The sequence below is a fragment of the Cebidichthys violaceus genome, unplaced genomic scaffold (genome assembly GCF_023349555.1).
Source record: "Cebidichthys violaceus isolate CVI_PGR_0920_01 unplaced genomic scaffold, fCebVio1.0.p SCAF_6, whole genome shotgun sequence".
Classification (NCBI taxonomy): Eukaryota; Metazoa; Chordata; class Actinopteri; order Perciformes; family Stichaeidae; genus Cebidichthys; species Cebidichthys violaceus.
The window spans coordinates 9,249,546-9,277,026 of NW_027176816.1; the positions used below are offsets into that span (position 1 = coordinate 9,249,546).

General features: G+C 43.3%; 1 protein-coding gene across 1 annotated transcript in view; it reads left to right on the forward strand.

The window, feature by feature from the left end:
- Positions 1–27,481, forward strand: part of LOC137889014 (kazrin-like) — a 200,186-nt gene that overhangs the window by 27,052 nt on the left and 145,653 nt on the right. The window contains exon 2 of the mRNA XM_068732572.1: positions 7,767–7,924. Within this exon, the coding sequence (XP_068588673.1) occupies positions 7,811–7,924 (114 nt within the window). The 5' untranslated portion in view covers positions 7,767–7,810. The remainder of the gene's footprint in view (positions 1–7,766; positions 7,925–27,481) is intronic.

The window sequence follows — 27,481 nt, forward strand, 5'->3', positions numbered from 1 at the left end:
CATCTAATGAGTCACAGGTCCACTGAAGCCATTTCATTAAATGGAAGTTTCCTGAAGAAACGCAACTTTCAGTGTGAACTTAAGCACTGAACCCAGACAGAAGACTGTCATCACACATGCTATCCCTCTTGTTTATGTTTTGGCAGCAGCTTCCATCCCCCACAGCCAAATCAGCAGGGATGACAATGAAAGGAAATGGTCTTGTCAGGTATGATTCACGCCCCCCCCCCCTCCTGGTGCCAGTATACAGACTCCTCAAGTGTGGTTTGAGAGGCTTGTGCTGATAAGTGTTTGGATCGGTTTTCCTTTTGCCAATATTAAGGCGCTTTATTACTACTATCAGTACTAAAATGTTATAAAAATAATCTCTATAATCTGCGCCCTACTATGCATTTAGAGATGTTTCTGGTGGAGCGGCATGTCCGCCCGCTGAGCCCCGTTAGGACGAGTGATGAGTGAATTTCAAATCTTTGATTACAAACCAGTTTGCCGTCTTTTTTCCATGGATCTAATAACCTCACATCGTTCTGCATGCCTGCCTGCTCACCCAAACCTACGGATAGGGCTGTAGCAAAAGTCATTTTTCCTCATCCCTCTCATATATATATATATATATATAGATATATATATATATAGATATATATATATATATATAGATATATATCTATATATATATATATCTATATATATATATAGATATATATATATCTATATATATCTATATATATATATAGATATATATAGATATCTATATATATATATATATAGATATATATAGATATATATATATCTATATATATATATATTGATATATATATATAGATATAGATATAGATATATATAGATATAGAGCTCCGCGTTGTTCGCGGTGTGTCTGAGTGGGAGAGTGACAGAGTGGGTGGACTACTGCACCCAATGTTTCTGTAAAATATTGATGATAATAAATAATAATTTGAATGTCAATACAATATAAATGAAGCTTCAAACTATTACGTACAGGCCTAGTTAAGGATATGATTTGGATTGTTATTAAAAATAAGCAAATAGCTTAATGTTAAGCGATACTCAATGCTGTGATGTGGCCGCACCAAACACACACAGCCGTTGTTTGAATAGAGACGTTACTTGTCAAGGAGATATTGATGTTTTGATATTTTATTTCAAACCTCGGCTAGACGCTGAGCCTCGCTTCCGCCCCCTGATGATCGGATCCCCTATTGGCGAGCTCAAGTGACTGTGATTGGACGATATGAAAATAGAAACGATGGCCCAACCCTAGAAGCTGTGGTATGGCAGATATGTAGAGTCACATTACAGACTGCTATAATATATTCACAGCACAATTACCACTGACCTTAGCCACTGAAAACACTACACTCAAATTTCAAACATCAAGAGGTTGTTTTATCTCAATCGATAAGAATATTCAGGCCATTCTTTTTTTTGTAGTCATACTCAACTTTCTTTGCCGTAATGTTTTTGGTAATGCACTCAGCATGAACCACATTAACTGTTCATCCGTGAGCTCAGAGAAAGTGCATAATCCTGTTAAAGAATGTTTGAAATCATTTCACAGTGAGAGCATTTTTGTCTTTTAAAATTCCCACAGCATTGTAGAGAAAAAAATGTGAGATGTTCGTAGAGTGCTCAGAAGTTAAACTTTGAACTTCAGTTCGGATGTGTTTTTTCCTGGGATCCACATTTTAATCATAGTCGGGCAAATACAATAAACATTCTGTTTTTTTTACAGCAAGCACAGGCAAAGATTCATCATCCTCTAGATACTTGGCCCAGATCCAAAATTTGACAGTATCTACAAAGACAGTTGTTATAGTTCAGAGAAGCGCTGCGAACAGCAAACTGTCAGACCACCCAGTATTTATGAAAAGACTCCACAAATGTTCTCAAGGCATAAAAAGCCAGACTGCTTTTGGTCGACAAAACAGTCTAATCTCATCCAGACTTTGGCGCTGGGGTGTATTGAATCCTTCCTGTTTGTGCAGAGCTTTGTGTTGGCTGCGACCAAAATCAAAATTTACCAGAGACAACAAAGCATTAGATGAGTGGCTTTTCCTTTTAACTTAAGAGCCTTGAATCTGTTCGTGAGCCGACTGTTTATGAGGCTACATTATTAGAAGATGAAGTTGATGCACAAACGGCATTAGTCCAATTATGTTGCCGCAGCTGTCCCTTTGTGTCCAGACATCAGATACTTTTTTTTTTTCTTTTGTTTTTTCTTTTGCTGAAATAAAGAACAAGCTCAAGCTGCTCTGTAATCCATTCAACAATTGAGGATGTTGTTACAACTGCAGCAGAAAAACACAAGAATGAGGGCAGAGAGAAGAAGAGAGCTTCAGTCATGTAAAGCTCAGCAGAAACAGAAGCGGAAAAAATGGAGGGGGATGCATTCTCTGCTGGAGGGAGAAATAGACAGATATGTTGAGCCAGCGCTGGGTTTTTCTTTCACAGTAACACACACACACACGCGCTTAAATACACCCACATACACAAACCATTTTAAGTGCACAACTATCCACCTCCAGGATACCACATCCCATTTGTGCTCCTCTCCCTTTATTTTGCCCATTACAGGGGTAACGGATACGATTAGTGGAGTTTAATGAGCTCTGCAGAGATGAGAGTTCTGCTCGCTGCTCTCCGCTTTACGGCTACAGAACCTCCGGGGTTCAGCTACGCCGAGCGAACGATGCCTCACTTTGCACCATCTCTGTCTGTTTATCGGCAGCATGTGAATCTTACACTGCGACTGTAGGTGGTAATTTATAACGGCATTATATGCATTGGTGTGCATGCCTGTAAACATGCAAAATGTTTGCACATAGGGGGCAACCTGTTTATGGTGTGAGCTATTCTAGGGTGTTGAATTCTGTGGCGTGCTGCGTTTTTGTGTGTGCATGGAAGAATGCAGCAATAGGTCTTTAAATAATTATTTCATTAGACATTAGATTCAAAAAGCAAAAGATATTCGATGCTGTAAAGCAGTAAATGCTCACACTTGAGACACTGGAATCAGGAAATATTTCACGTTTTCTGAGACTTAAACGATTCAAAAGTTGTTGTTGATGGATTAATCGAGTCAGCAACTTAATTTCAGCACAATGTAGCGTATGAGCATGTTTGTCTGTGTCCTTAATGGATCGGACTATAACGCATCCTTTACCAGGTGACAGTGACTTTTCTGCCAGGTGGTCAAGTCAACTTTATTACAGCAGCTCTGTACAGATCCACTACGGTCCGATACACCACTAATGTCGATGCTTATTGTGCCTAGTTTTTAATGAAGGTATTTTGTTCCAATCGATGTCCCACTTTCATATTCCCCACCAGCCTCCACACTTGAAACACTCGGAGAACTTCTGAAAAACACTTCAAACATCATCTGATCACAATCGGTCTCTAAACAGACTTAAACGTGATATAAATTTAAAGATTGTCGTGTTCTCTTTGTCTTTTATTATGAATTTGTTAGGCCTGGGAATGTTTCTGGCCTCGGTGATTTGATTGTTTTTCCTTCATTTCACAGTTTGTCTATTGTTGTTTACAGCACTTGAATCAATTTCAGTTTACAGGCATTCAGATTAGTAAAAGGCCAATACTGCAGTGTTTTATTGTTGTCATTAGGGGGCAGTGTTGTACAGCACTACTGCCGAGGCACATCATCTACTCTTTTAGAAATGGTTTTGGACGCTGCATCACTTAAACTAAAATGTATGGTAGAAGATTTTGTGATTATTACAAACCACTCCACTTAGATCACCTCTGTTCACCATTTGAGTTCTTGCATGTTGTTTCCCGCCTTAATGCTTCAGTCACTCGTCAGCAGCAGCTTCAGAGTCGTGGTCTTGATTGTTGTTCACCCGTCTTGTCTCTTTATCTGTACTGTCAAATGCAGTGTCAGACTTCCATTTTCTACATGAAAATAGTAACTTTTTAAATGTTTAAACCAATAAAGCCCCCACAAGCATATCTTTAAAGTGCGTTTGTTTCAGAGTTTCACAGCCCATAAGAGTTGATCATTGCCTAAAATAGCTATTATTATGTTGTGTTTTTATGTTAATGATGCCATTTATGATCTCACACATACTTGAATATAGAATTTTATTAGTTTGAACTAATAGCCCTTATAGCCCATCTTTCCCGTTTGCCAGATGTTTAAGAGGTGCAAACTGTGCTTAATTATGCACACACTAAACCACATGCCAGGCTTCCATTTAAGCACCAGAGGAATTAGTTTCACCATTATGAACACAAAAGGATTGCTCCCTGGCTGGAATTGTCTCCCATTATGTGGTTATTGGATACTTTGATGCAAACCTGTCTGGAGAGGATGTCATTTAAGAAAAAGCAACAAGCCAAATTAAACTATTCCGCTGCTTTTTGTTAGATGTCATTATGCCTGAAAACAGTATAAAATGTAATCTTTGTATGAAAAATCGAAACTTAATCCATGCACTCTATCTGATGGATAAAAGTTATTATTTTTATTTCACACTGGTTATCATTGAAGACTGCTGAAGGAACTAACTTAATGTGTATTTGATACCTTTTCTTGAGAATAAAAAATAATATCTCGAAAGAGGAAAAGCTTACTTAGAGTAAACTAATTAATGCCGTCCCAATCCACTGTTAACCTGCTGTTCCTCCTCTCCTTCTCTTAGTAGCAGAGAGTACAGAAGGCAGAGGGTTATTTTTAGTTCAATGTATTTTAGATAATGAACACAATTAACAATTTATATTTACAAGCGTAGACTATATCACATACTGCGAACAAACTTTTTTGACACTTCACACCAAAATGAAGAACTTGGATGAGTTTGACCGTGCACAGCTCGGTGCATAGCAGCAAATCTTAGTCTGACAGCAGAGACCCCAGACATGGATTTTTGGCTCATCACGCTCCATATTTCTCAACATTTCTCCAAGATGTCATGTGTGCTGTGAACAATTCCCATGAAGTCAGCCCCCTTTATCTCAACTTTAGCCTGACTGATGCACCTTATCCTATTAGGTTTGCTGCATACATTCTCTCAAACAGTTGTCATCGCTAGTGATCTCACCCAGAGTTCCCTTCCGAGCAGATAAAGGCCTGACGGGGTGCCATCCCTCCTCCTCACTTGTTGTGCTGTTCCTGCTCTATAGGAGGGCTTGTAAGGCACTTTAATATTTCCCTATGCTGGCAAGACACCGACAGAAGAAAGGAGACAGGAAAAGCGCAAGAGCTGAGCTGTAATGACAATTTGATATTCTTTGCATCCATTTTACGCTAACTACTGCGATCTGAGCTCTCTTTTTTCCTTCCAACCTCCATATCTGCCTCGCTCTCGTCAGCTTTCTGATGTGCTGAAGGCGAGCTGTAGGGGAAATCTATTTCAGTTTGCAGATGAAGATTGTTGAGACGCATAGAGCAAACTCTTTTTTTTTTTAAGAAAAGAATCGATTGTGTGCTGGCTTTAGTTTATCTGTGAAATGATGTGTGATGCTTCCAAACCATTTGGTTGCTCCTTGTTGCTTTAAAGGTCTAATGATCGCAGCATTGGCGACTGGACGATCAATATTTGATGTTGAATATACAGGGTAAAGGTTACCGTAAAATATCTGTATTGATTTCAGTGCGTAGCGTAGCTTTCATGATCAATGGCTATGAATTTTAAGTTTATCAATAATGTTTACCCAACAGTGGCAATTTGTTGAATCTGTTGTTAGTTTTAAAATGTGTTCATCATTCACACTACAGTGAAGCCTTTTGATTTCCCATGCAGTAAACAGATTTTCTTGACCGATTGCTTTTAAAGGTCTGACCTTCCGATTCAATGATGGGTAATAATAGATTATGACGACATTTTTACAACCCAAAATAACAGACAATGAGAGTCTAAAACAAACAAAAAACGAATGCAATATAATCTCAACAATAACATGTATTGTATTAATATTTTTTTTTACTTTTGAACATTATTCATATTTATAAAAGGTAGAATTCATGGCTGAGCTGTATTGGATTGCATTAGATTTTACAGGTGTACCTAATGGGACACTTTTTCTTTCTTCAAATGTCAAAGCCTAACTAACTTAAAAAAACATCCACAGCACACAACAGTGCTCCACTGATCTTGGCCGCTTGCCCTGCATTACACGTTGCATGACGTTGCATTCTTTGTGTTTGACATAAAATGATTTCTCTTGCATCGAAACTATGCTGGCTCGCAAAAAAAGAGTTCTCATGATATGAACAAGAAAATTAATATTACAGTTTTTGTGCCTGCATGTTCATTATTTGGCCAGTTGAGGGCACTATGAGTAAGCAGCTGAAAACACATCTGCCAAAGGTCCACTGGAGGAGAGAAGAGGCTTCATACCTAATTGCTAATTTGCGTTTGTGTTGTTTTTTAAAAAAATGAAGAGAAAATGTGGCCTTTTGCCTTTTTTAAAACAACCACAATTGGATCTAAACTGAAAAGAAATGTGTAAGAAGAGTCACTGGCTCACTGTAATCCATTATGTGTTCGGACTGTGTTTAGAGAACTGGTTGGAGTGTCTGTGAACTCGGGCGATAACCAGCCCACTCACGTATTCAAGCATCTGATGTCTGCTCAACTCTCACTGCGAGGGGACACGGTCTTCCTCTTCCGCCCCCTCTTTCCTGTCTTATCTCTGCCTTCAGTGCAGACTTGTCAAATTTCCTACTCAAAGCTTGTTTGCTAGGAAATGTCAGCCACGGTGAAAGAATTTTTTTATTTTTTTTGGATTATGTAACGCATTAATCTGTGCTCTCTCTTTTTTTTTGCGTGGGCTTTTGTGTGTGAAAAAGGCTTTATATTTGCATCCTGAAAAGACCCTATCCAGATTCTTGGCCTAAAATTATCCTTCTCTTTATGGATTTAGCAGGTTGGATTTCTTAATTTGGCCGATTCCAGCAACACAAGGTTTAATGGTCCTGAGTCCGTATCAGACGACCTCTGGACAGACAGTCAATCCTTGACCACTTTGTCTCCCTTTATAACCGACAAAGCTGCAAGTTTGAGGTTTTAGCAAAGTTTAAATGCTGGAAAGGTAGATAATGACACATAAGGGGTTAGTGTAGGAGCTCATGAAAAAAGAAACAAAAATATGGAAATCGCTTTTTCTCACACACTTTCATTTATCCAACATTTCCGCCATGTGGGTGGCCTCTGAAATAGTTGTGATGACCTTTCAAAGACTAAGGGGGATTACCAGTAAATGGAAGCGGGTTGAGGAAGTGTTTGTGTGTGTGTGTATATGTGTGTGTGTGAGAGAAGGAAATATAGTAGGGCTGGCTATTTCTTAATGTGGAAGCTTAGCTGGAGAGGAAACCTGAAAGGAGAGGTTTGCCAGGGACACGCAAGGGCAAGAACGGGGAAACAAAACAGGATGGCTCTCAGGCCGACATGGAACATTCTGAACCAGAGAGGCGTTGACGGAGAAAGTCGGTGACGGTGTGACAGTAGGAAACCGTTTTCTTCCACTGTTATCTCTGTTGTTCCTGCTCAGAAAGAGCCTAGCAATACATCAACAAAGGATGGAGAAATGTGTCTGTTTGTAATGGCGTTCTGGTATTGAAAGCATTTTATACACACTTAAGCCTGTCTGCACTCATGATAGGTAGGCCATAAAAAAAGCTATAATTTTGAATTGTCTTTTGTAATGCCACCAGATTAACAACCAATCCAAATAGAACAACTGGTCTATGTTAACTGACTGTTATTGTTGTGTTTGTCTTCCTGTAGCTGTGCAATCTCTGAACAGCTTGAACGACCAGATTGCGAGCATCATGGTGACTGGACCCAAGCCGCTGGAGCAGGAGCAGCCCGTCTTTCCTCCTCCTGAGAAGGAGCCGCTGCAGAAGTCCATGACGCTGATGAGGCACCTTCTTGTGGATGCACAGGTACAAGAGTCAATAGATTAATTTGCTCTTGAAAAGGCAGGTGGGACTAGAGGATGACTCATTACTTGACAAAAATAGTTGTTGGATGCTGGTTGGGGGGATTCACCTGGGAGTTGAAAGGTGGCTGGTTGTCCTGGTTGCTCACACTAGCATTTCTAAAAGTAAAAAGTCTGTCCCTGAATCAACTTTTTCAGGGTCCTAGAAATTTCCACCAAAACTAATGACTATCAGTGAAACCGTTGCAATCGGGGATGGTGGTGAAGAATATTAGTACAGTGCTTTTGTGAAGAGTTCACCTTTGATGAACAAATGTGCGCTGTTGACCAGTTGCAATCTGACTTTCAAAAGTCACAGTGTCGCCACATATTTGAGGGAATTCTTGCTGTGCCACTTTCATGGCGCAATCATGGCACTTACATTTATGGTGTTAAAAAAAGAGCGTTTGCCAGCGGTCACCTTGCAAAAGTCCAAACTTATATTGCGGCAAACACACCGGAAAAAACATGGGGGGGGGGCTCTGTGTGCTGTGGCATGGTGGGAGTCCAGGTGCCATTCATCTTCATGGAGACTACTGCACAGTGCCGTGCTGCAGCGTCACACAGACGGTGTGTTTTTATTTTGATTCTAAACAGGTAAGTGTAGACTACTGTAAGAATATGGGGAGCATATTTTGATACTCCATTACAATATCTTTAATATTTCAAGGGATTTCAAGGGTAGCATATTTTATTTTCTGCTGCATTATGCAATGGCAAAATACAATGGAAGTAGTTTAATCATTTAGATTGATCAACTACTCGGTAATATAGATGATAGATAAATCGATTGTAGTCGGTAGTGGCCCCACTCTCAAGCCAATTCCAGCTTCTCAGACTTCTGTCAAAACAAAAGCTTTTTTTTATAGACTAAATTATTTATTGCTTGATAAATCTAAAAATATAATTGAGGGCTTATCAGTTTGAAAATAATCATTAGTTGTGCAGTGAAGACACATGTAATCTAGCTCATAAATTGCTGGAATATGTGCTCTTGAATTCATGAAATCACAACAGAGAACATCGTACTTTGTGTCGGTACTTGGCAGACTGGTAGTGTCGGAGTAGACTTCATGCTTCATTTTGCACCGGTGCAAATTGTTTGTGAAGACACAGAATGCTATTTCTGAGCTGCTCCGGCAAAGGGCCTCAGATGAAATGAAAATATTGACTTTGTGTAATAGGGGTTCAACAACAAGGTTACATTTCCTCGATCAGAGTCAATTGCCACTTAAATTCCCTCAGTGCAATGACCGATACACTGAACGGAACACAGTGTTCGACAGTCTTCCACTAGTTAATTTGTTTTTTCTCCTCACCCTGTCTCTCTTTGACTGAATCTTCCTCCATGTCCTCTTATTCAGAGTTGACCACAGTGTCCTTTTTAAAAATACTACTCTGGGGCGTCAATCATCCGAGTAAGCAGCTGTGAGAATGTTGGAGGATTGATGTTGTTGTCCTGCTAGTGTGGCACCTTTTTTTTTTGTTAATAAATGAATTTTCTGAACCACTTTTTTTGCTTCAGGTAGAGACGACAGGGACGTGACATTACTGGCAGCCTCTCTCCTACATCTCTTTCCCTCAGTTTCCTCTTGTTTTGCTCATGTTCTTGTGGATCATTTCACATCACCTTTGTGATGGAAGAGGAGGAGATGAGAGGCTGGATTCCTACAAGCTCCAATTAGGGGAGGGAGGATGCTGCCAGCTGAAGTGGCGGTGTCAAGAGTGTGATTGAGCTGTTTGCAGTTGATTGCACATATGCTAGTTGTGTTCGTTTGCTCCAGTGTCGTTTTCTGTTTTCCTCACACTAATACAAATTAATTTGTGCTGAAAAATGCACCGTATGAGCTACAACGTAACAGCTGTTGCTGAATCGAAATGCTCATGAACTCTAATCCACAACAAGGTTGCAAGGCTTTAAGTGCTTGCTGGTTGGACATTTGTATGCGTGTATGCATTTATACAAAACAAAAATGGGTTCCCACACAGATCCAAACAAGGTACCAACTTCGCATTGCTGTCTCTGTGATTCTCCCGTCTGTTTCTCTGTGAGGCTAAAAACCTTGTTAAAGCTAAAAAAAATGCATTTGCTAACCAGGACAGGAGACGTGGGGACTGCTGAGTGACTGCTGACTTCTCCTTCTTTTTTCACTTTATCCCTCATTCTCCCTCTAAAAGACAGGTAGCCATCTTTCTTTCAAGAACACGGCAGACTGTCTTGTTAATTTACTCACAGTCCAGGCACCTCTCATTCTGTCAGCATTCTTTTGAACGTTGTTCTTTTGGTTTTAGTCGTAGCACAAGGAAAAGGAGTCACAAAGCGGGTGTCTATCAGTAAAGATTGCTGTCCTTTTCTGTTTCCTCAGAACAGGAAGCTTCATGCAGTATAAAGAGGCTGATGTGTCAATATCGAGAATATATAAACCTGTAGTTTGTTCAGCAAAAGATGGTGATGACAGAACAGAAAACATTCATAATAAATATTACAGGAGGGTTTTTGTGGTCAGGGAAAACCTTGAAAACTTATCAATGACTATCAGTACAGTTTATTTATACATTTTCATGGACATTTTGACCTAATTGTTTGACAGTTCAATGCCATGCCAAATCCCCAGGTGATAACCAAATCCTTCTAGAAAACACAATACCTGACAAAGTAAAATTACATTTTACGTTTCATAACAACAGAAAAACATATATAGGTTGCTAACCTTGGTATCAAAATTGAAAATGAATTATTGTAGCTAAGGCTACAGAAAACTGAAAATAGTTTTCAACAGTTTTATAAATTTAGCTAAAATGATTATGAATCATTTAAAGTTTAAATTGAAAGAATACCATCATATCTTCTGTATCCTAGACTTGACATGGATCACTGGGAAAAACGATCAACGGACGACAAATGGATGATTTTGATACTTTTATGTGATTTATAGTTTTCCTCTTGTAAAATTAGTTTTTCTTTATTGTGTTTTCTTGCTGTGATCGAATGAAGTTGTTTGCCACTTTGTTTGGTTTTACTTCCACCGTGACGGATCCCCGGCAGTTCTGCAGTGACTGAGAGTTGTGCACAACACCACCTGAGAAACACACTGACTAAATGAAGCAGTTGACCATAAATCTCTGAAAAAAAACTTCCGGTTCTCAAATCTTCCTTCACCTTTCTCAACTTTCTCATGACATATTATTAGAACGTGGCAATTTCAACAAACCACTGCTATTTTCCCGCAACAGACAGCTCACTGCAGAGCGGCTCGGTGAGGATCTTTCTTTTCCTCCAAAGGCCCATCTGGTGTGTATCCTGCAGTCAAGCTGGGAGGAGATTGGCTGCTGAGCTTTTGCCTCCGACCCTTTCTCTATCTCCCCTTTCCGTGCTGTACCCGGCTGTGACTACATTAGCTGTGCTGTCAGTCATCAGTGGAGGGGAACGGGGGGGGGAAATGGAGAGTTTGAGCGCAGGGGGGGATGTGGACGCACATCGGAGGCATTAAAGGTGACTTTGACAGTGACTGAGTGGAGACACTGATAAATAAGATCTCTCTGACCCCCTCTGACCTCCACTCTGCTCTAATCATCAGTGGAGAGCTGCAGACACGTCTGTCACTCGTACAGAAAGAGCAGATTCATTTGTCTTTTTTTTTTTTTTTGCAGGAACAAACTTGCACAAACAATTCTTGAACTAAAAACAATGAATACAGGAACACATCGAATCAATATTTCATGTAATGAAATTTTCGCAAAGAGGCAGTAATTGTGAGCCCTTTTGTAATTTCAAACACAGTGCAAATCAATATTGCTGCCGTTGCTGGCTATTCTGAGAGGATCAATATTCTGTGGCTGTAAAGTGTACAAACTTAGCTTCGCTGGTAAGTGTTGTAGATTTACAAAGTCTTCTCTCCCTGAACTCAGTGACATGGGTGTCGGTGTTACTGACGAACCCACAGGCCACTCGTCACCCAGCTCCGTTACCCTCTGCACTATTTAGCTTTTTAGTATCTTTATGCTCATTGTTTTCATTGCTTTACTGTTTTGGTTCAGTCTCAGTGCTCTCATAAAACTCATTTCCAAAGCTAATGTTGCTCCATGTCTGCTGGATGTGTAAATAGGCATCTGTTTTCTAATATTGTTCATGCCATACATGTATATAACATGCATCAACTTTTTAAATTGATAAAATGTCAATGATGTGCTTACTGCTTGTACCAAAAGACAATTAATGCTGCCTACATGACAGCGTATGCTAAGGTGGTAATCCCCCTATCTACTAGTGTAGTCTGGATACCTAAGTCTGTGTTGAAATATTTATTGGGATGTGCTCTTCATATGACGCAACAAAGGACTGACTTCCACATATATTAGCCAATAGTGCTGGATCTGTGCCCTGGGTCATGGAGGAGCGCAGACTGCCCACAGTCCACAGTCTCAGAGGACTGGTGGGGGCTGCTAGAGAGGGAGCCAGTGTGTGATGGGTCTGGCTTGGTCAGTCTGTCCCTCTCTCCAACTGGAGCCTCAGCTGGCCCTCCAGAGCATGGTTCTTACCCATGCATAATACATCACCATGGTCCCATCTGCCCCCTCAACCCGTCCTCTGACTCCACCAGGCCTGTCTAATAGGCCCTGCTCCAATGAGGGACAGCCATGTGCTACTATGGCTATGGCTTATTGTGGCCCAGCTCAATCCCAGAGTGTGACAAATGAAAATGGAAATAGGGTAATTTGGTTCAAAGAGAGTTTTGTCTTCATCTACTGTTAGAAACAGCCGGAGTGTTTTCCTGAGCTCCACATCGAGAAGCTCAAAATACTAGAATCACCCGAGTTCACGGCTTCAGTGTCGTTTGAATTTGAAAATGATTCTTTCATATCAAAGGCAGGAAGCTTGAACTTGAGGTGATTTATTTAGAAGTCTCTGTGATGGTTGCATTTTCAATTAGTTTATTCCTATTTCTGTTTGCCTTTTCTCAAAGTCATAATTGCCGGATCTCTGTGAATGTTATTCCCAGTGATGGTACTTATACAGACAAGGTCGCTACTAATGCTGCTGCGGCCAAGAGTATTGCGCTCAATGAAATGCCCATGGGTATCTCATTCATTAAGTTGATAGTATCCGGAAGGAAAATGTAAAATTTTATCTTTCACTCTTTATCTGCTATTTGTAATATTGCTAATATTTTTTGGGGGCCCAACGGAAATGTTATTGTCGGTGCAAGATGGATGATATTACTCCTCTAGCTGGTGGATTTGTATGTTGAACAGATTGAGACTGACGGCATATCTTGTAAGGAATAAATTGAAAACCATTTCATTCTAGGAATACAGTGCTGAATGTTGCCTGCAGAGAAAAGAGCTATCTGTCATAGCAAAAGAGTCATTAGAAAATAGTTTGATGTAAGAAAATGCACCGATTGCAATTTTCTTGCCAGATTCAGATTTTTTTTTAAAAGTCTGACCTGCCAATTTCTTTCTATCTGAGAACTATAATGGCATAGGCCTACACAAACATTTTTTTTTACTTTTCTTTTGTGCAATATTAAAATTAAATTGTATGTTCATAATAAAAAATAACTGGGAAGCAGTTTAGCGAGTTAAACTTGTGGGAAAAACAGGCTTTTGGCTCACATGAAAGACTTCTAATGATCCTACGAGACTGCCCCACTATTTTCTGTTACCTGACATGTATGGTAATTAGTCCTCTCAACTTGTGACCAATTACTCTTTGCAATTTGCATCCTACAAAAGCCCAGAAGCAGCACTGAGTGACTGAGCTGCCATTAACTATGTCAACAGACAACAATTAGAGAACAGTTGGAAATGCTGAGAGATGCACAGTTAGAGCCTGAGGGCTTATAGTATAGTGGCCCCTAATTTTTGTTTATGGCTGATATAACCGTACAAGCACATGTGAGTAACATGAAAGGTTTCAACCAGAAAATGCATTTCTCTACTGTAAAATGTTCTGCATAGTACATATCTGGGTCATAATTTCTATATAACCATATTCTATATATACTATATCAAAACATTTATTTTATGCTATATGCACCACTCTACATGAATTTTAATGAGTGTATTTTATGCCGTTTCTGAAGTTCAAAAAGAGCATTTTAGTATTCAGAATGATTGTATTGCAACATTCTGTATATTAATTTGAGCTAGCTGTATACTGTATTAATCATGTTTTGGGTGTTTGCACATGTTTTGCTAACTCCCTTGAAAACCTAATATCAGTAAATGCTTTCCCTCTGCAGGAAGTCAGTGGGGACGCAGAGCATCTTTTCACTCAACTTACATCTAAAGACCCATTACATGGAATAAATAATGGCATGTTTGAAGCGAGCTCTCTGCAATGAAAACTGAAAATGACTAGTCTATTGATTTGGGAGGTGCGCTTAACGGAGCCAAGGAGAGAGCTGATGATTGTGCAAGCCTTTAACACACTGCACAGTTTCCAAGCTCTTCTCTCAACCAGCTTTAACCCTTTCAATCAGAGTCCAAGGTGTGGCTCTCACAAAGACTGCAAGTGCTTCGGGAATAGCACCACAACATGGTTAATAGTCTGCATTGATCCAGACCGCAATGCCTCAGAGATTGTGCGATTCGCAGCCCTCCGAGCTGGTCTCCGAACACAGCTGGAGCAATGACTAACTGTCCTCTCCGGTCTCCCGGGATAGGGAAAGATAAATGTGTATCCTTCAAGGTGAAACGCAAGCTCGAGGTCAGAGTCGAGCAAACGGCTAAGTACAGACATTTAACCCAGAACAAAATGTTTTCAGATTGTCGATTGGGCTTGAAACGTTGGACTCATCCTCCTCAGGGAAATGGCTGTATTGGTTTCCCGAATCATTTGGGTTGGATTTTGGCATTGAGTGAGTGAGAAGGCCGCTTCAGCTTGATCTTACTGTAACGAGTGGTTGTGAACCCCGTGTGGGATTGTCTGCAAAGAGATACGGGACCTTTTGTTAGGCTGTAATAAAAGGGGATTATAATAACAACAAAGCTAATAACCATATTCAGTTTATCCACTACATTGCTGTATACTAAATGTCTAGATGACATTATTTACAGGCAAAATGCTGTCGAGGACCTTTACCGTTTAATGTTTTTAGAATCATCATTATCAGACACATGCTTGGAATTTATTTAAGGCTCTTAAGGCATTTAGTAAGAGTATTACTATATATGCTATTGGACCTCGAGACTCAACAGACTGTCTCACAATGCATTTATTGTTGTGGCTATGCATCCAGAACTTACAGGAATCAACTGAATAAGTTATACTTTTGGGTATTAAATATAAATATTTGCATAATTGGCCAAGTCAAACCTAGGTTGCTAGGCCACCTGGCTTGTCTGACAGGCATGATCATGGCTAAATCCGTTTTGTTTTTGTTTTTCTTGGCTTGTCGTGGTAGAAGTAAATTGTTATCTCAAGTGAATGTGGATGCTCTGGCACTGCATGCATTTTGACTATATTTGTGTTTTTGAAAGATTTTTTCCCACGTGAAGCCACTTACAGTGTGTCATGGTTAAACTCAGAGGATCACAAACAAAGAGAATCTGCAAACTACAGGACGGTTTGGTTAGTAGCCTGTCGGTTAACGGCTCTCCCTTTTCATGTGAAGAATAGTTTCAGTCTCAATGAGGCCGGCCCACATCAGATACAACACTCTCCTAATCTAACTTGCTCATCTATTGATGCAGTCTAAGTGGAAACCACAGATGATGGGACTGCTGCCTCAGGTGTGTGTTTGTGTGTGTGTGCACATGACACAGTACGTTACTATGGAAACAGGCCATCGTAGGAGTATTTTGATTGTATAAATGGGATTTGTAGAAGAGGTACTAGCCAAAGCTTGTTTATTTGTTTGTACCTCTTGCTCTGTGTTTTTGCTCCCCGTTTCCTCCGTCTGTTGTATTCTTCATATTACCTTGCAGAACCTGCTATCTCCCAAGATCAAAGGCTTTGCCCTCAATATCTATTTGGTGCTGCCTCTGACGTTGATGCTTGCTCTCTTCATAGCTACACTGTTTTGTGGAGGTTAAGTTATGATCCTGAGATGTGACTTTAGTTGAAAATGCTTGAAAGCTTTTGTCCCATATATGTGCGAACAATGCATGTGAAGTCACCACTGTCTCTTGTGGATTTTGTAACCTGTAACAAGTGAACTGCACCACATAATTCATTTTGGCTTTATCTGGCAAGTGCAGCGCAGTATCCCCGGTAAACTGCTGGTCGTATCGAGGTTACAAGACTAAAGTAAATCAAACTAATGAAGGTTTAGTGTAGGTGTGATTGTAAAGTTTGAAATCTGCATTATGAGAGAGTCAGCTCATTATAATAGCTCTCTGCTCTTTTCGCTTGCCTGCACAGTGGGAGTCATGCTCTTTTTTTATTGACCTGAATATTAGATGACGCTTATTACAAGACAACCCCTCCCTTTTAGATTACATGCTTTTGGGTGAAGACTTTTTGAAGATGACAAACCCTCTGATTAAAACATGATCATAATATTGTTATATTGCTAAGGTTTTACACAGTCCCTCAGACAAAAGTGAGACAACTGCACACCCTGTCAGGTATCACAAAACGACAGACAAGAACCCAATAGCACGACACAGAAAACAGTTCAGGTGTAGAAACCGGGTTTAATAACCAGCAGATGTCAAACCAGGTAGTAACCCGCGTGGCAAACAAATCCAGTGGGAGCAGGCAAAAGGGAAGGTCCAAAGTCCAAAAAGGCAGGTCAATACACGAATAATCAGGATCAGAATCGGAATGACAGGTTGCTGGATAGCAAGGGAAACACACTAGACAATCTGGCAGAGAACTGAGGGAAATGGACCGGTACATATACACTGAGGGGCTGATTGCTGATGAGGAGCAGGTGAGTATGGAGGTGGGGCAGGCCAGGTGAAATGAAATCAGCAATTAGTGCAGAGCGGGGGGGAGTGGCAGATTCTGAAATGACATGAGAGTTAGTGTGGCAAAACAGGAGACAGACAAATGAAAAACTAAAGCCTGGCTGAAGTTATGACACACCCTAAATAACACCGTGCCCATCCCCTTTGTAACTCCTATTGTTATTATTATTGTTATTATTATTTGTCTCACTTTGATTTGGGGAGTAATCATGCTTTAAGTTTTGGAAGTGTATTGTTGCCTTGTAGTCGTTTTGGTCTACATTTGTTTACGACAAATTGGCCCCATTGAATGTATGATTCTAAGGCAAGTACTGGAGTTATAAGTACTGTCTATGCTTTATAAGCTGATTTATGGATGTTTATTCACAATGTACATCAGAGACCACGATATCCTCAAAGTTTAATTTGAACACAGTCATATTGAATCTAGAAGTATGTGTATAATGTCTGTGTATACAGATTTGACAGAGAAAGGACTCTGAGGAGGAGTACACATTGTGACCTTACAGCAATCAGGCACCAGGGATATTTTAATTGTTTCCCTCTGGGCCCAGTGACAAATGTAGAAACTTGTTGGTGACTTTGTATCACTTTAAGGGATGTCTTTACACCAACATGTATATTAAATTGTATTTTGTGATTTGCGAGCAGGCCTTAGCTGTTTTCTCCTAAAAAGGAGTTGGTAACAGTGCAGTGGGCCTTGAAACCTATCCCAGCAGGCATTGGGTGAGAGGTTGAAGAGGTCTTGGTGACAGGCCACCAGTCTGTCAGGCTAACATACACAGACGAACACACTTTTCATTATCACATTCAAAGCTAGTGGCTGCTGAAAAAGTATGTGATCACATTTCTTCTCAGCCAGAAGAGAATCAATAAGCTTATGATGAACTGAGCTTTCTTTCCTTCTGCCAAACCTGTCACTGTTGTTGGCCTTGTAATGTTGGATTCATTGTCAAATAGATTTCCCTTCTTGTCGGATGTTTCTGCTCTTTCTTTTAAACTGAAATTGTTTCGCCTGAAGCTGCTCATTTCATGCGGGTCTTGATGAAAAGAACAATAACAGAGTGGGAGCCCTGCTTTGGACGGTGCTGATTGAAAGATGATAAAAAAGGTTTTTGAAATATGTGGTGAAAGTGACGTTGCAGACACATATCACTTCAGCAAACACGGCTAGGCAGGTGAGCAATTCATTGTGGCCTGATCCATGATTTGAAAAGCACTGATGCCGTCATCAAAGCCCTCTCATCACTTTGGATGATTCTCTCTCGAATGAGGTTTAAAGGAATCAATGAATAGAGAGCGGGCTTAACAATGCACGGCTCAGCAGTGTTTTGTTTTGTAATAATCACCTTTTCAGAGGATAATAATGAAAAAATAATTAAGGGTTGTGTCATCTTTGGAATCATTAACCTGTTGTGCTCAAGCATGAATTGAGGCCAGCCCTCTCCATTTCAACAGTTTTGACGAATGTATCCATTTAGTGCAGCTGTGGGATAAGATTATTGGATCTCGTGGAAGCCCTGAGATAAGAACACCCAGTCCAACACTTGGACTTTGGGTTATAATTGGCTTCAATTAATTTAGATTATTTTTTCCCCATTATTGGGTGGATTGATTTATTCTCCAGTGCAACCTGTCTTTGTTTGGAAACACAGTGAGCCTGTGTTGAAGGCACTCAATAGCACACAAGTCTTTTATACCACAATAATAAAGGAAGGACTACTCTCAAATGCAGTGGCGGACTGTGCATTTTATACATGGGCCTTCTGTGCTGCCCTACTAGACTTGAGCCATGTCCTATTAAGCTCATTATGATGCCACAGCTATGGTTATTTGTTTCTCGGGGTGTAATACACGTATTCGTATGAAACCGTTCGGTACGAGGCTTAAGAACCGAAAAATACGTTTGAATAATACTAGTGCATTTGGAAAATGCAGAAGCTTAAATTATGGGAAATATAATGTTTTCGGTGGACTGCGCTCACGTAACAGACAACAGGCTTTGTGACCTCTGAACCCGGAACAATAACAAAAAACAGCTAAGGCTGCGGCGCCGCACGTGTCTTCAGGGGGGCTAAGCTAACTAGCTTAGCGGGGAAACAAAAGCCCGAATGGATTCAACTGTCCGGACAATAACGTATGACGGGATGCTTCGTAATTAACGGACAATGCATATAGTCCAAATCAATTTAATTAACACAATGACAAGAAAAACTCACAAGAACCAATCACATATATTTATATGACAACAAAGCAACAAATCAATCCAGCAACACTGCGGCGCTAGAGCACGAGCCATTCATATTATTCATAAAAACGACACGATAGACAAATGAACACTGTAGAAACGCTACTGCAGATGTAAAGACTCAAAATCAGTTAACTTACCACAGCTGCTCTTCACTTAAAAGGTCCACTCAGGTCTCTCCAAAAGTTTTCAAAAGCACGTAGCTTGTGCGTGTCCCGTCGTATAGCTCCCTTGGTTAGCGTAGCATAGCTCCAAACAGCTCCAAACACCAAGAGCTCAGTTGCAAATAAAAAACATTCTTAGCCATAAAATGGCTTCTCCGCCGCTGTCAATCAGAAATACCGTTCGTACAAATCCATTTCCATGCTGGGTCAGGGCTGCTAGCTGTGGGCTTGACCGACCCTTTGATACGATGTCCAGCTTTTCTGGAAATGTCCTTCTCCAGAAATCCATTTAAAAACGCTAAAAATGTCATGTCAATGTCATAACTTCTTATATATGTTTCAACTTTAACTCTTACTAAACACTAGATCTGCTAGCTAGCTTTCTGTTTGACAAAAGTCACGCTGGCCTACTGACCAATCACGGCGCACTTTAATGCTGACGTACTTAGCAGGCTACCTGGGCAGCTCTGGCACGTCAAAGAATACGCCCATGATGTCAAACTAAAGATCTGATTGGTTGAAGACGATGACAATCAACAATATCGTCCCCATATACTTTAATCTGCAAGGTCTACCTAGAGGACCTCGGGCCTCTCTCCTTACATAGAGACATAGAGGCTGAATCTGATTGGATAAGAGCTCTACTTAAAACAAGCTGCACTGGAAGCAGCGCTGCAGGCTGGAAGCAGAGCAACTGAGGAAGACAGGAGCTGTGCAATGAGAAAATAAGCTAATGGGAAAAAAATAATACTTGTAGTGTATTTGTGAAAAATTATTAAATTGTGATTCTGTTTAGGCCAGCAGAGAAGTCTTAGCTGGCCCTGACAGCCCACCACTGCTCAAATGTAAAACTGTAAGAGAGTAAAACTCTTATTATATTACACATATTTTACAGCCCTCTCTTGTTTTCTACTAAGGGTGAGTAAGCTCATTTGACACTGTGAACCATCAGATCCTCCTCTCCACCCTCGAGGGGATGGGCGTCTCAGGCTCTGCACTCTCCCTGTTTGCATCCTACCTGACAGGTCGATCCTACCAGGTGACCTGGAGAGGGGCCGTGTCGGAACCACGCATGCTGACTACGGGGGTTCCGCAAGGTTCAGTCCTGGGCCCCCTTCTCTTCTCGCTCTACACAACATCTCTGGGTTCTGTTATTCGCTTGCATGACTTCTCCTACCATTGTTATGCCGATGACACCCAGCTGGTCTTGTCATTGACACCCAAGTGGAGACATGCATCGCTGCGTGCTTGGCTGACATCTCGAAGCGGATGACAACGCACCACCTCAAGCTCAACGTAGACAAAACTGAGCTACTGTTCCTCCCGGGGAAGGGTTGCCCGCACCGGGACCTGTCCATCACCATTGATGATACCATGGTGACGCCAACTCGGACTGCGAGGAACCTGGGTGTGACCCTGGATGACCAACTGTCATTCTCAGCAAACATTTCATCCGTTACTGTCAGGTATCACAAAACGACAGACAAGAACCCAATAGCACGACACAGAAAACAGTTCAGGTGTAGAAACCGGGTTTAATAACCAGCAGATGTCAAACCAGGTAGTAACCCGCGTGGCAAACAAATCCAGTGGGAGCAGGCAAAAGAGAAGGTCCAAAGTCCAAAAAGGCAGGTCAATACACGAATAATCAGGATCAGAATCGGAATGACAGGTTGCTGGATAGCAAGGGAAACACACTAGACAATCTGGCAGAGAACTGAGGGAAATGGGCCGGTACATATACACTGAGGGGCTGATTGCTGATGAGGAGCAGGTGAGTATGGAGGTGGGGCAGGCCAGGTGAAATGAAATCAGCAATTAGTGCAGAGCGGGGGGGGAGTGGCAGATTCTGAAATGACATGAGAGTTAGTGTGGCAAAACAGGAGACAGACAAATGAAAAACTAAAGCCTGGCTGAAGTTGTGACAGAACCTCCCCTTCTAGGGACGGCTCCTGACGTCCCACCGGGCTGGTCAGGATGGTCCCTATGGAAAGCTGAGATGAGGTCAGGGTCCAAGATGTTACGAGCTGGAACCCATGAGCGCTCCTCAGGGCCATAACCCTCCCAATCGACCAGGTATTGAAAACCCCTTCCCCGCGGTCGTGACTTGATGAGACGATGGACAGAGTAAGCAGGACCCCCGTCAATGAGCCGGGGGGGTGGCGGGGGTCTGGAGGAGGGCTGGAGCTGGCTCTCCTTTACGGGTTTGATCTTGGAGACATGAAAGGTGGGATGAATTCTCATGGAGCGAGGAAGGCGGAGACGGACTGCAGCAGGGTTGATGACCTTAGTGATGGAGAACGGGCCCACAAACCTTGGGGCCAACTTCCTAGACTCTACCCGGAGTGGGAGGTCATGTGTGGACAGCCAAACCTTCTGACCAGGAGTGTAGCAGGGTGCAGGGATCCGACGGCGGTTGGCATTTCTCTGGTACCGGTTGGACGAACGCAGGAGAGCAGAACGGGCCCGCCACCAGGTGCGCCGACAGCGCTGGATGAACGCCTGGACAGATGGGACCCTGGCCTCTCGCTCCTGCTCCGGGAACAGTGGAGGTTGATATCCCCGAGAGCACTGGAAAGGAGAAAGCCCTGTTGCTGAGCTTGGAAGCGTATTGTGAGCATACTCCACCCACAGAAGCTGTTTGGACCAGGAGGTCGGTGTCTGGGATGCAATGCAACGCAAGGCAGTCTCCATTTCCTGGTTCATCCGTTCCGTCTGTCCGTTGGATTGAGGATGGAACCCAGAGGATAGGCTGACCGTGGCCCCCAACAGCTGGCAAAACTCTGTCCAGAAACGAGAAGTGAACTGTGGCCCCCGGTCTGAGACAATATCACAGGGGAGGCCGTGCAGACGGAAAACATGATGTAACATAAGTTCAGCCGTTTCTTTGGCAGATGGTAATTTTGGCAACGGAACAAACTGAGCAGACTTAGAAAATCTGTCCACGATAGTCAGAATGGTGGTGTTACCCTCTGAGGGAGGCAGTCCGGTGACAAAGTCAAGTGAGACATGGGACCATGGACGATGAGGAATAGGCAGTGGCTGAAGAAGACCAGAAGGGGCATGGCGAGCAGTCTTGTGCTGAGCACAAATCTGGCAAGCGGCGATAAACTCCTTGGTGTCCTCTTCAATGGAAGCCCACCAGAAACGTTGTTTTAGCAGAGCTGGGGTGCGCCTAACCCCTGGGTGACAGGCAAGGCGAGAAGAATGTCCCCACTGGAGGACCTGAGAGCGGAGACTCACAGGCACATACAGACGATCATCAGGGCAGGCACTGGGAGCCGGGTGGTCGGCCTGGGACTGTTTTACCTTGTCCACAATGTCCCAGGTAACTGCGCCGATGACCACCTTAGTGGGGAGGATACTCTCAGGCTGTGTGGGACAGTTGTCTGACTGGAACTGACGGGACAGGGCATCTGGTTTGACGTTCCTTGTACCTGGGCGATAAGACAGGGTAAAATCAAAACGATTAAAGAATAATGCCCATCTGGCCTGACGGGAGTTCAACCGTTTGGCTGACCGGATGTACTCCAGGTTTTTGTGGTCTGTCCACACCACAAACGGATGCTTTGCCCCCTCCAACCAGTGCCTCCACTCCTCGAGAGCCAGTTTGACAGCCAGTAACTCCCGGTTTCCGACGTCGTAATTCCTTTCTGCTGGGGACAACTTGCGGGAGAAAAAAGCACATGGGTGTAACTTTTGGTCCTCAGCTGACCGCTGAGACAGGACTGCCCCCACCCCGGAGTCTGACGCATCCACTTCCACAACAAACTGGTGTTCAGGATCTGGAAAGATGAGAATGGGAGCAGAAGAGAACCGTGATTTTAACTCCTTGAACCTCCTTTCTGCAGCAGGGGACCATTGGAAGGCTATCTTCTGGGAGGTGAGGGCTGTCAGGGGAGCTGCCACAGAACTATAGTTGCGGATAAACCTACGATAGAAATTGGCAAACCCAAGGAACTGTTGAAGCTTCTTCCGAGTGGTGGGAACCGGCCAATCCGCCACCGCTTTAACCTTGGTGGGATCCATATGAATACGTCCAACTGAAATGATGTATCCCAGGAACGACACCTCAGTGGCATGGAACTCAGACTTCTCCACTTTCACAAACAGCTGGTTCTCTAGGAGTCTCTGGAGAACACTGCGGACATGCTGCACATGTTCCCGTTCAGTCTTTGAAAAGATGAGGATATCGTCAAGATATACAAACACAAACACATTGAGAAAATCCCGGAGCACATCGTTCACTAAGGCTTGGAATATTGCAGGAGCATTAGTGAGTCCGAAAGGCATAACCAGGTACTCATAGTGGCCTCTAGGGGTGTTGAACGCCGTCTTCCACTCATCCCCCTCCCGGATGCGAACAAGGTGATAGGCATTCCTGAGATCAAGCTTGGTAAACACAGAAGACCCTTGTAACAGTTCAAATGCAGAAGAGATGAGTGGGAGGGGGTACCGGTTTTTAATGGTGACATCATTCAGACCGCGGTAATCGATGCAGGGTCGGAGGGATTTGTCCTTCTTATCCACAAAGAAAAATCCGGCTCCAGCAGGGGATGAAGAGGGACGGATGATGCCTGCTGCCAGTGAGTTGTTAATGTAGTCGTCCATGGCCTTGGTTTCAGGGGCTGACAGAGAAAAGAGTCTCCCCCTTGGCGGTGATGAGCCAGGGAGGAGGTCAATGGCACAATCGTACGGGCGGTGTGGGGGAAGCGATGTGGCCCGTACTTTGTTGAACACCTCCCTTAAGTCATAGTACTCGGATGGGACACCTGAGAGATCTGGGAGCTCATTAGAGGAAGAGGTGTTGAAGGCAGGTAGCAAAGCAGATTTCAGACAGACCGCATGACAATGTTCACTCCATTGTAGAATGGAACCAGTCCCCCAATCAATATGTGGATTATGTTTTATTAACCAAGGAAACCCCAGGATGATTGGGTGCTGAGGAGTATTTATCAGGTGAAAGGTAAGTGATTCAGTGTGGTTACCAGATATGCCCAGATGAAGAGGAACAGTGCGGTGGGTTACTGTGCAGAGGAGGCGCCCATCCAGAGCAGTCGCCTTGATAGGCTCGACCAAGGGTTCCTGGTTAATACCCAGTTGCATGGCAAGACCACGATCCAGAAGGTTGGCATCGGCCCCGGAGTCAATGAGGACAGAGACAGCGTGTGATTGTCCATTACAGTTGAGCTGGGCGTGAAGTAGTGGACGAGAGGGCATTTCAGAGTTCATGATATGGCTCACCAGCGCCCTCTGGATTCCTGGTGAGCCCTGTCTTTTACTGGACAGGAAGACACATAATGACCTCCCTGCCCACAGTACATGCAGCAGTTCTCCCTTTGGCGCCGCTGTCGTTCAGCTGCTGACAGCCTGGTCCGGCCAAGTTGCATGGGTTCAACCGGGTCTCCAGAGGCACCGGTGGGAGGAGAAAACATTGAAGTGGGAGGCGACGATGGAGGACGTGGAAGGCTCCGGGGAGTACTGATCAGCGCTCTCTCTCGTCTCCTTTCTTGGAGACGCCCGTCAATGCGGATGGCCGTGGCGACGAGCGTGTCCAAATCAGTCGGAGGATCCCGAGCCGCCAGCTCATCCTTGATGCCATCAGAAAGGCCGTTGTAGAAAGCGTCAGTCAGGGAGGAAGCGTTCCAGTCACTCTCCGCAGCAAGTGTCCGGAACTCAATGGAATAATCAGTCACTCTCCGGTTCCCCTGAACCAGGTTTAACAGTCCACGAGCAGCCTCTCGACCAGGGGTAGCGTGATCGAACACCTTCCGAAGACCCTCAGAGAAGGCAGTCACAGAAGAACAGAAAGCCGACTGCTTCTCCCACTCAGCGGTGCCCCAGTCCCGAGCCCGCCCAGTAAGCTGGGTGATCATGAAAGCCACTCTTGACCTCTCAGTGGGATATGTGAGAGGCTGAAGTTCAAAAGTCAATTTGCACAAAGTCAGAAAAGAGCGGCAGGTACCTGGAGCTCCAGAAAAGCGCTCCAGAGCACTTAAGCGGGGTTCTGGACCCAGAACAGTGGGAACAGAAGGACTGGTGGGTGGTGAAACCGCTGGCGTTTGTCTGGGCTGTATGAGCTGCTGAAGCTGATTGCGCAGAGCCTCCAAATGTTGGTTGTGGCGTGCAGAAGTCTCCTGGAGAGCCGTTGCCATAGCGGTGAATTGCTTCTCATGATGGTGTAGGGCAGCAGCTTGTGCTGCCATTTCCTGCCTTATTTTCTCCATGTCGGCTGGGTTCATTTTTGGCCAGATTGTACTGTCAGGTATCACAAAACGACAGACAAGAACCCAATAGCACGACACAGAAAACAGTTCAGGTGTAGAAACCGGGTTTAATAACCAGCAGATGTCAAACCAGGTAGTAACCCGCGTGGCAAACAAATCCAGTGGGAGCAGGCAAAAGAGAAGGTCCAAAGTCCAAAAAGGCAGGTCAATACACGGATAATCAGGATCAGAATCGGAATGACAGGTTGCTGGATAGCAAGGGAAACACACTAGACAATCTGGCAGAGAACTGAGGGAAATGGGCCGGTACATATACACTGAGGGGCTGATTGCTGATGAGGAGCAGGTGAGTATGGAGGTGGGGCAGGCCAGGTGAAATGAAATCAGCAATTAGTGCAGAGCGGGGGGGAGTGGCAGATTCTGAAATGACATGAGAGTTAGTGTGGCAAAACAGGAGACAGACAAATGAAAAAACTAAAGCCTGGCTGAAGTTGTGACAGTTACACGCTCCTGCAGATTCCTGCTCTACAACATCCGGAGGATTCGCCCCTTACTCACTGATGAGACAGCGCAGGTTCTCATCCAGGCTCTTGTCATCTCCCGCCTGGACTACTGCAACTCTCTACTTGCCGGAGCCCCAGCGTCGGCCATCAGACCTCTGGAGCTTGTCCAGAAAGCCGCATTTCGCCTGGTGTTCAGTCGCCCCAAGTTCTCCCACACAACTTCCTTTCTCCGTTCTCTACACTGGCTACCTGTAAGAGTTTGCATCCAGTTTACGACTCTGGTGCTAGCCTACAGGGTAGTGAAAGGAACAGCTCCTTCCTATCTCCAGGCCACGGTCAAGCCCTACACCCCCGCCCGACCACTTCGCTCTGCTGCCTCGGGGTGATTGGTTGCCCCGTCGCTCAGAGGTCCCGGCGGCCGATCGACCCGGTCACGGCTGTTTTCTGTCCTGGCCCCACAATGGTGGAATGAACTTCCCACTGACGTCAGGACAGCGGAGTCGCTGCCCATCTTTTGGCGCAGGCTGAAAACCCACCTCACTCAGGAAGTGCTACCCTGAGCCTTCCACTTAGCACTTATTGTATTCATACTAACTTGTTGCACTTATTGTATTCGTATCATTTTATTTTTTTGCACTAACTGTTTTTGTTTGTTTCTGTACTGTACTTTGGCTCTGAGTTATGCTCTGCTTCATGCTCTTAGATGCTTGTTTGAAAAAGGAGATGTACTTATGACTTCTGGGGACAAGTAGTTCTCTTGAATACCTATGTTGAATACACTTATTGTAAGTCGCTTTGGATAAAAGCGTCTGCTAAATGACTGTAATGTAATGTAACTAATAATGTAACAAATAATCAGTTGGCAGGTTTTATAGTCTTCAACCATAAAGAAAAAACTTGAGTTATAATTCCATTTCTCTCATTACATCCACACAAAAAAACAGAGCATACCTTCAAAGAAGCTGGAGGAATCTAATTGAATTACCCTATGTGCTACTTACTCTGCTCATCCAATCATACACAGAACTAAAACGCTGTGCGGCTCATGTCTCTAATACAGATCCTTCTAAGGTCAAGGGTGGTATATGCTAAATGGTGGTATTATCCTCGTGGCAAATGAACCATCCATCCGAAAAAGAAAATGAAATGAAACAACTGGTGGAATGGACTCTAGTAGAGTGCAAAAACAGATGCTACTAATAACTCATTTCAACTGTTAGGTTGCCATAACACATTTGTGATGCATAATTCTAATCGTCAGTCAGAAACATTTAGTTTGTGTGCCTCCTCCCTCGGCCATATTCTCTGTCAAGACTCTCCCTCCCTTATATAACACAAACGCTAACACTCAAGGCAGCAACAAAAAGCTGAGGACCTGTGTTCCAAGCTCCTCTTTTACTTTGCTTAGGAAAGATTCTGTCAGCATTATGCCTAATGTGGAGTGATACCAGTCCTGTCTTT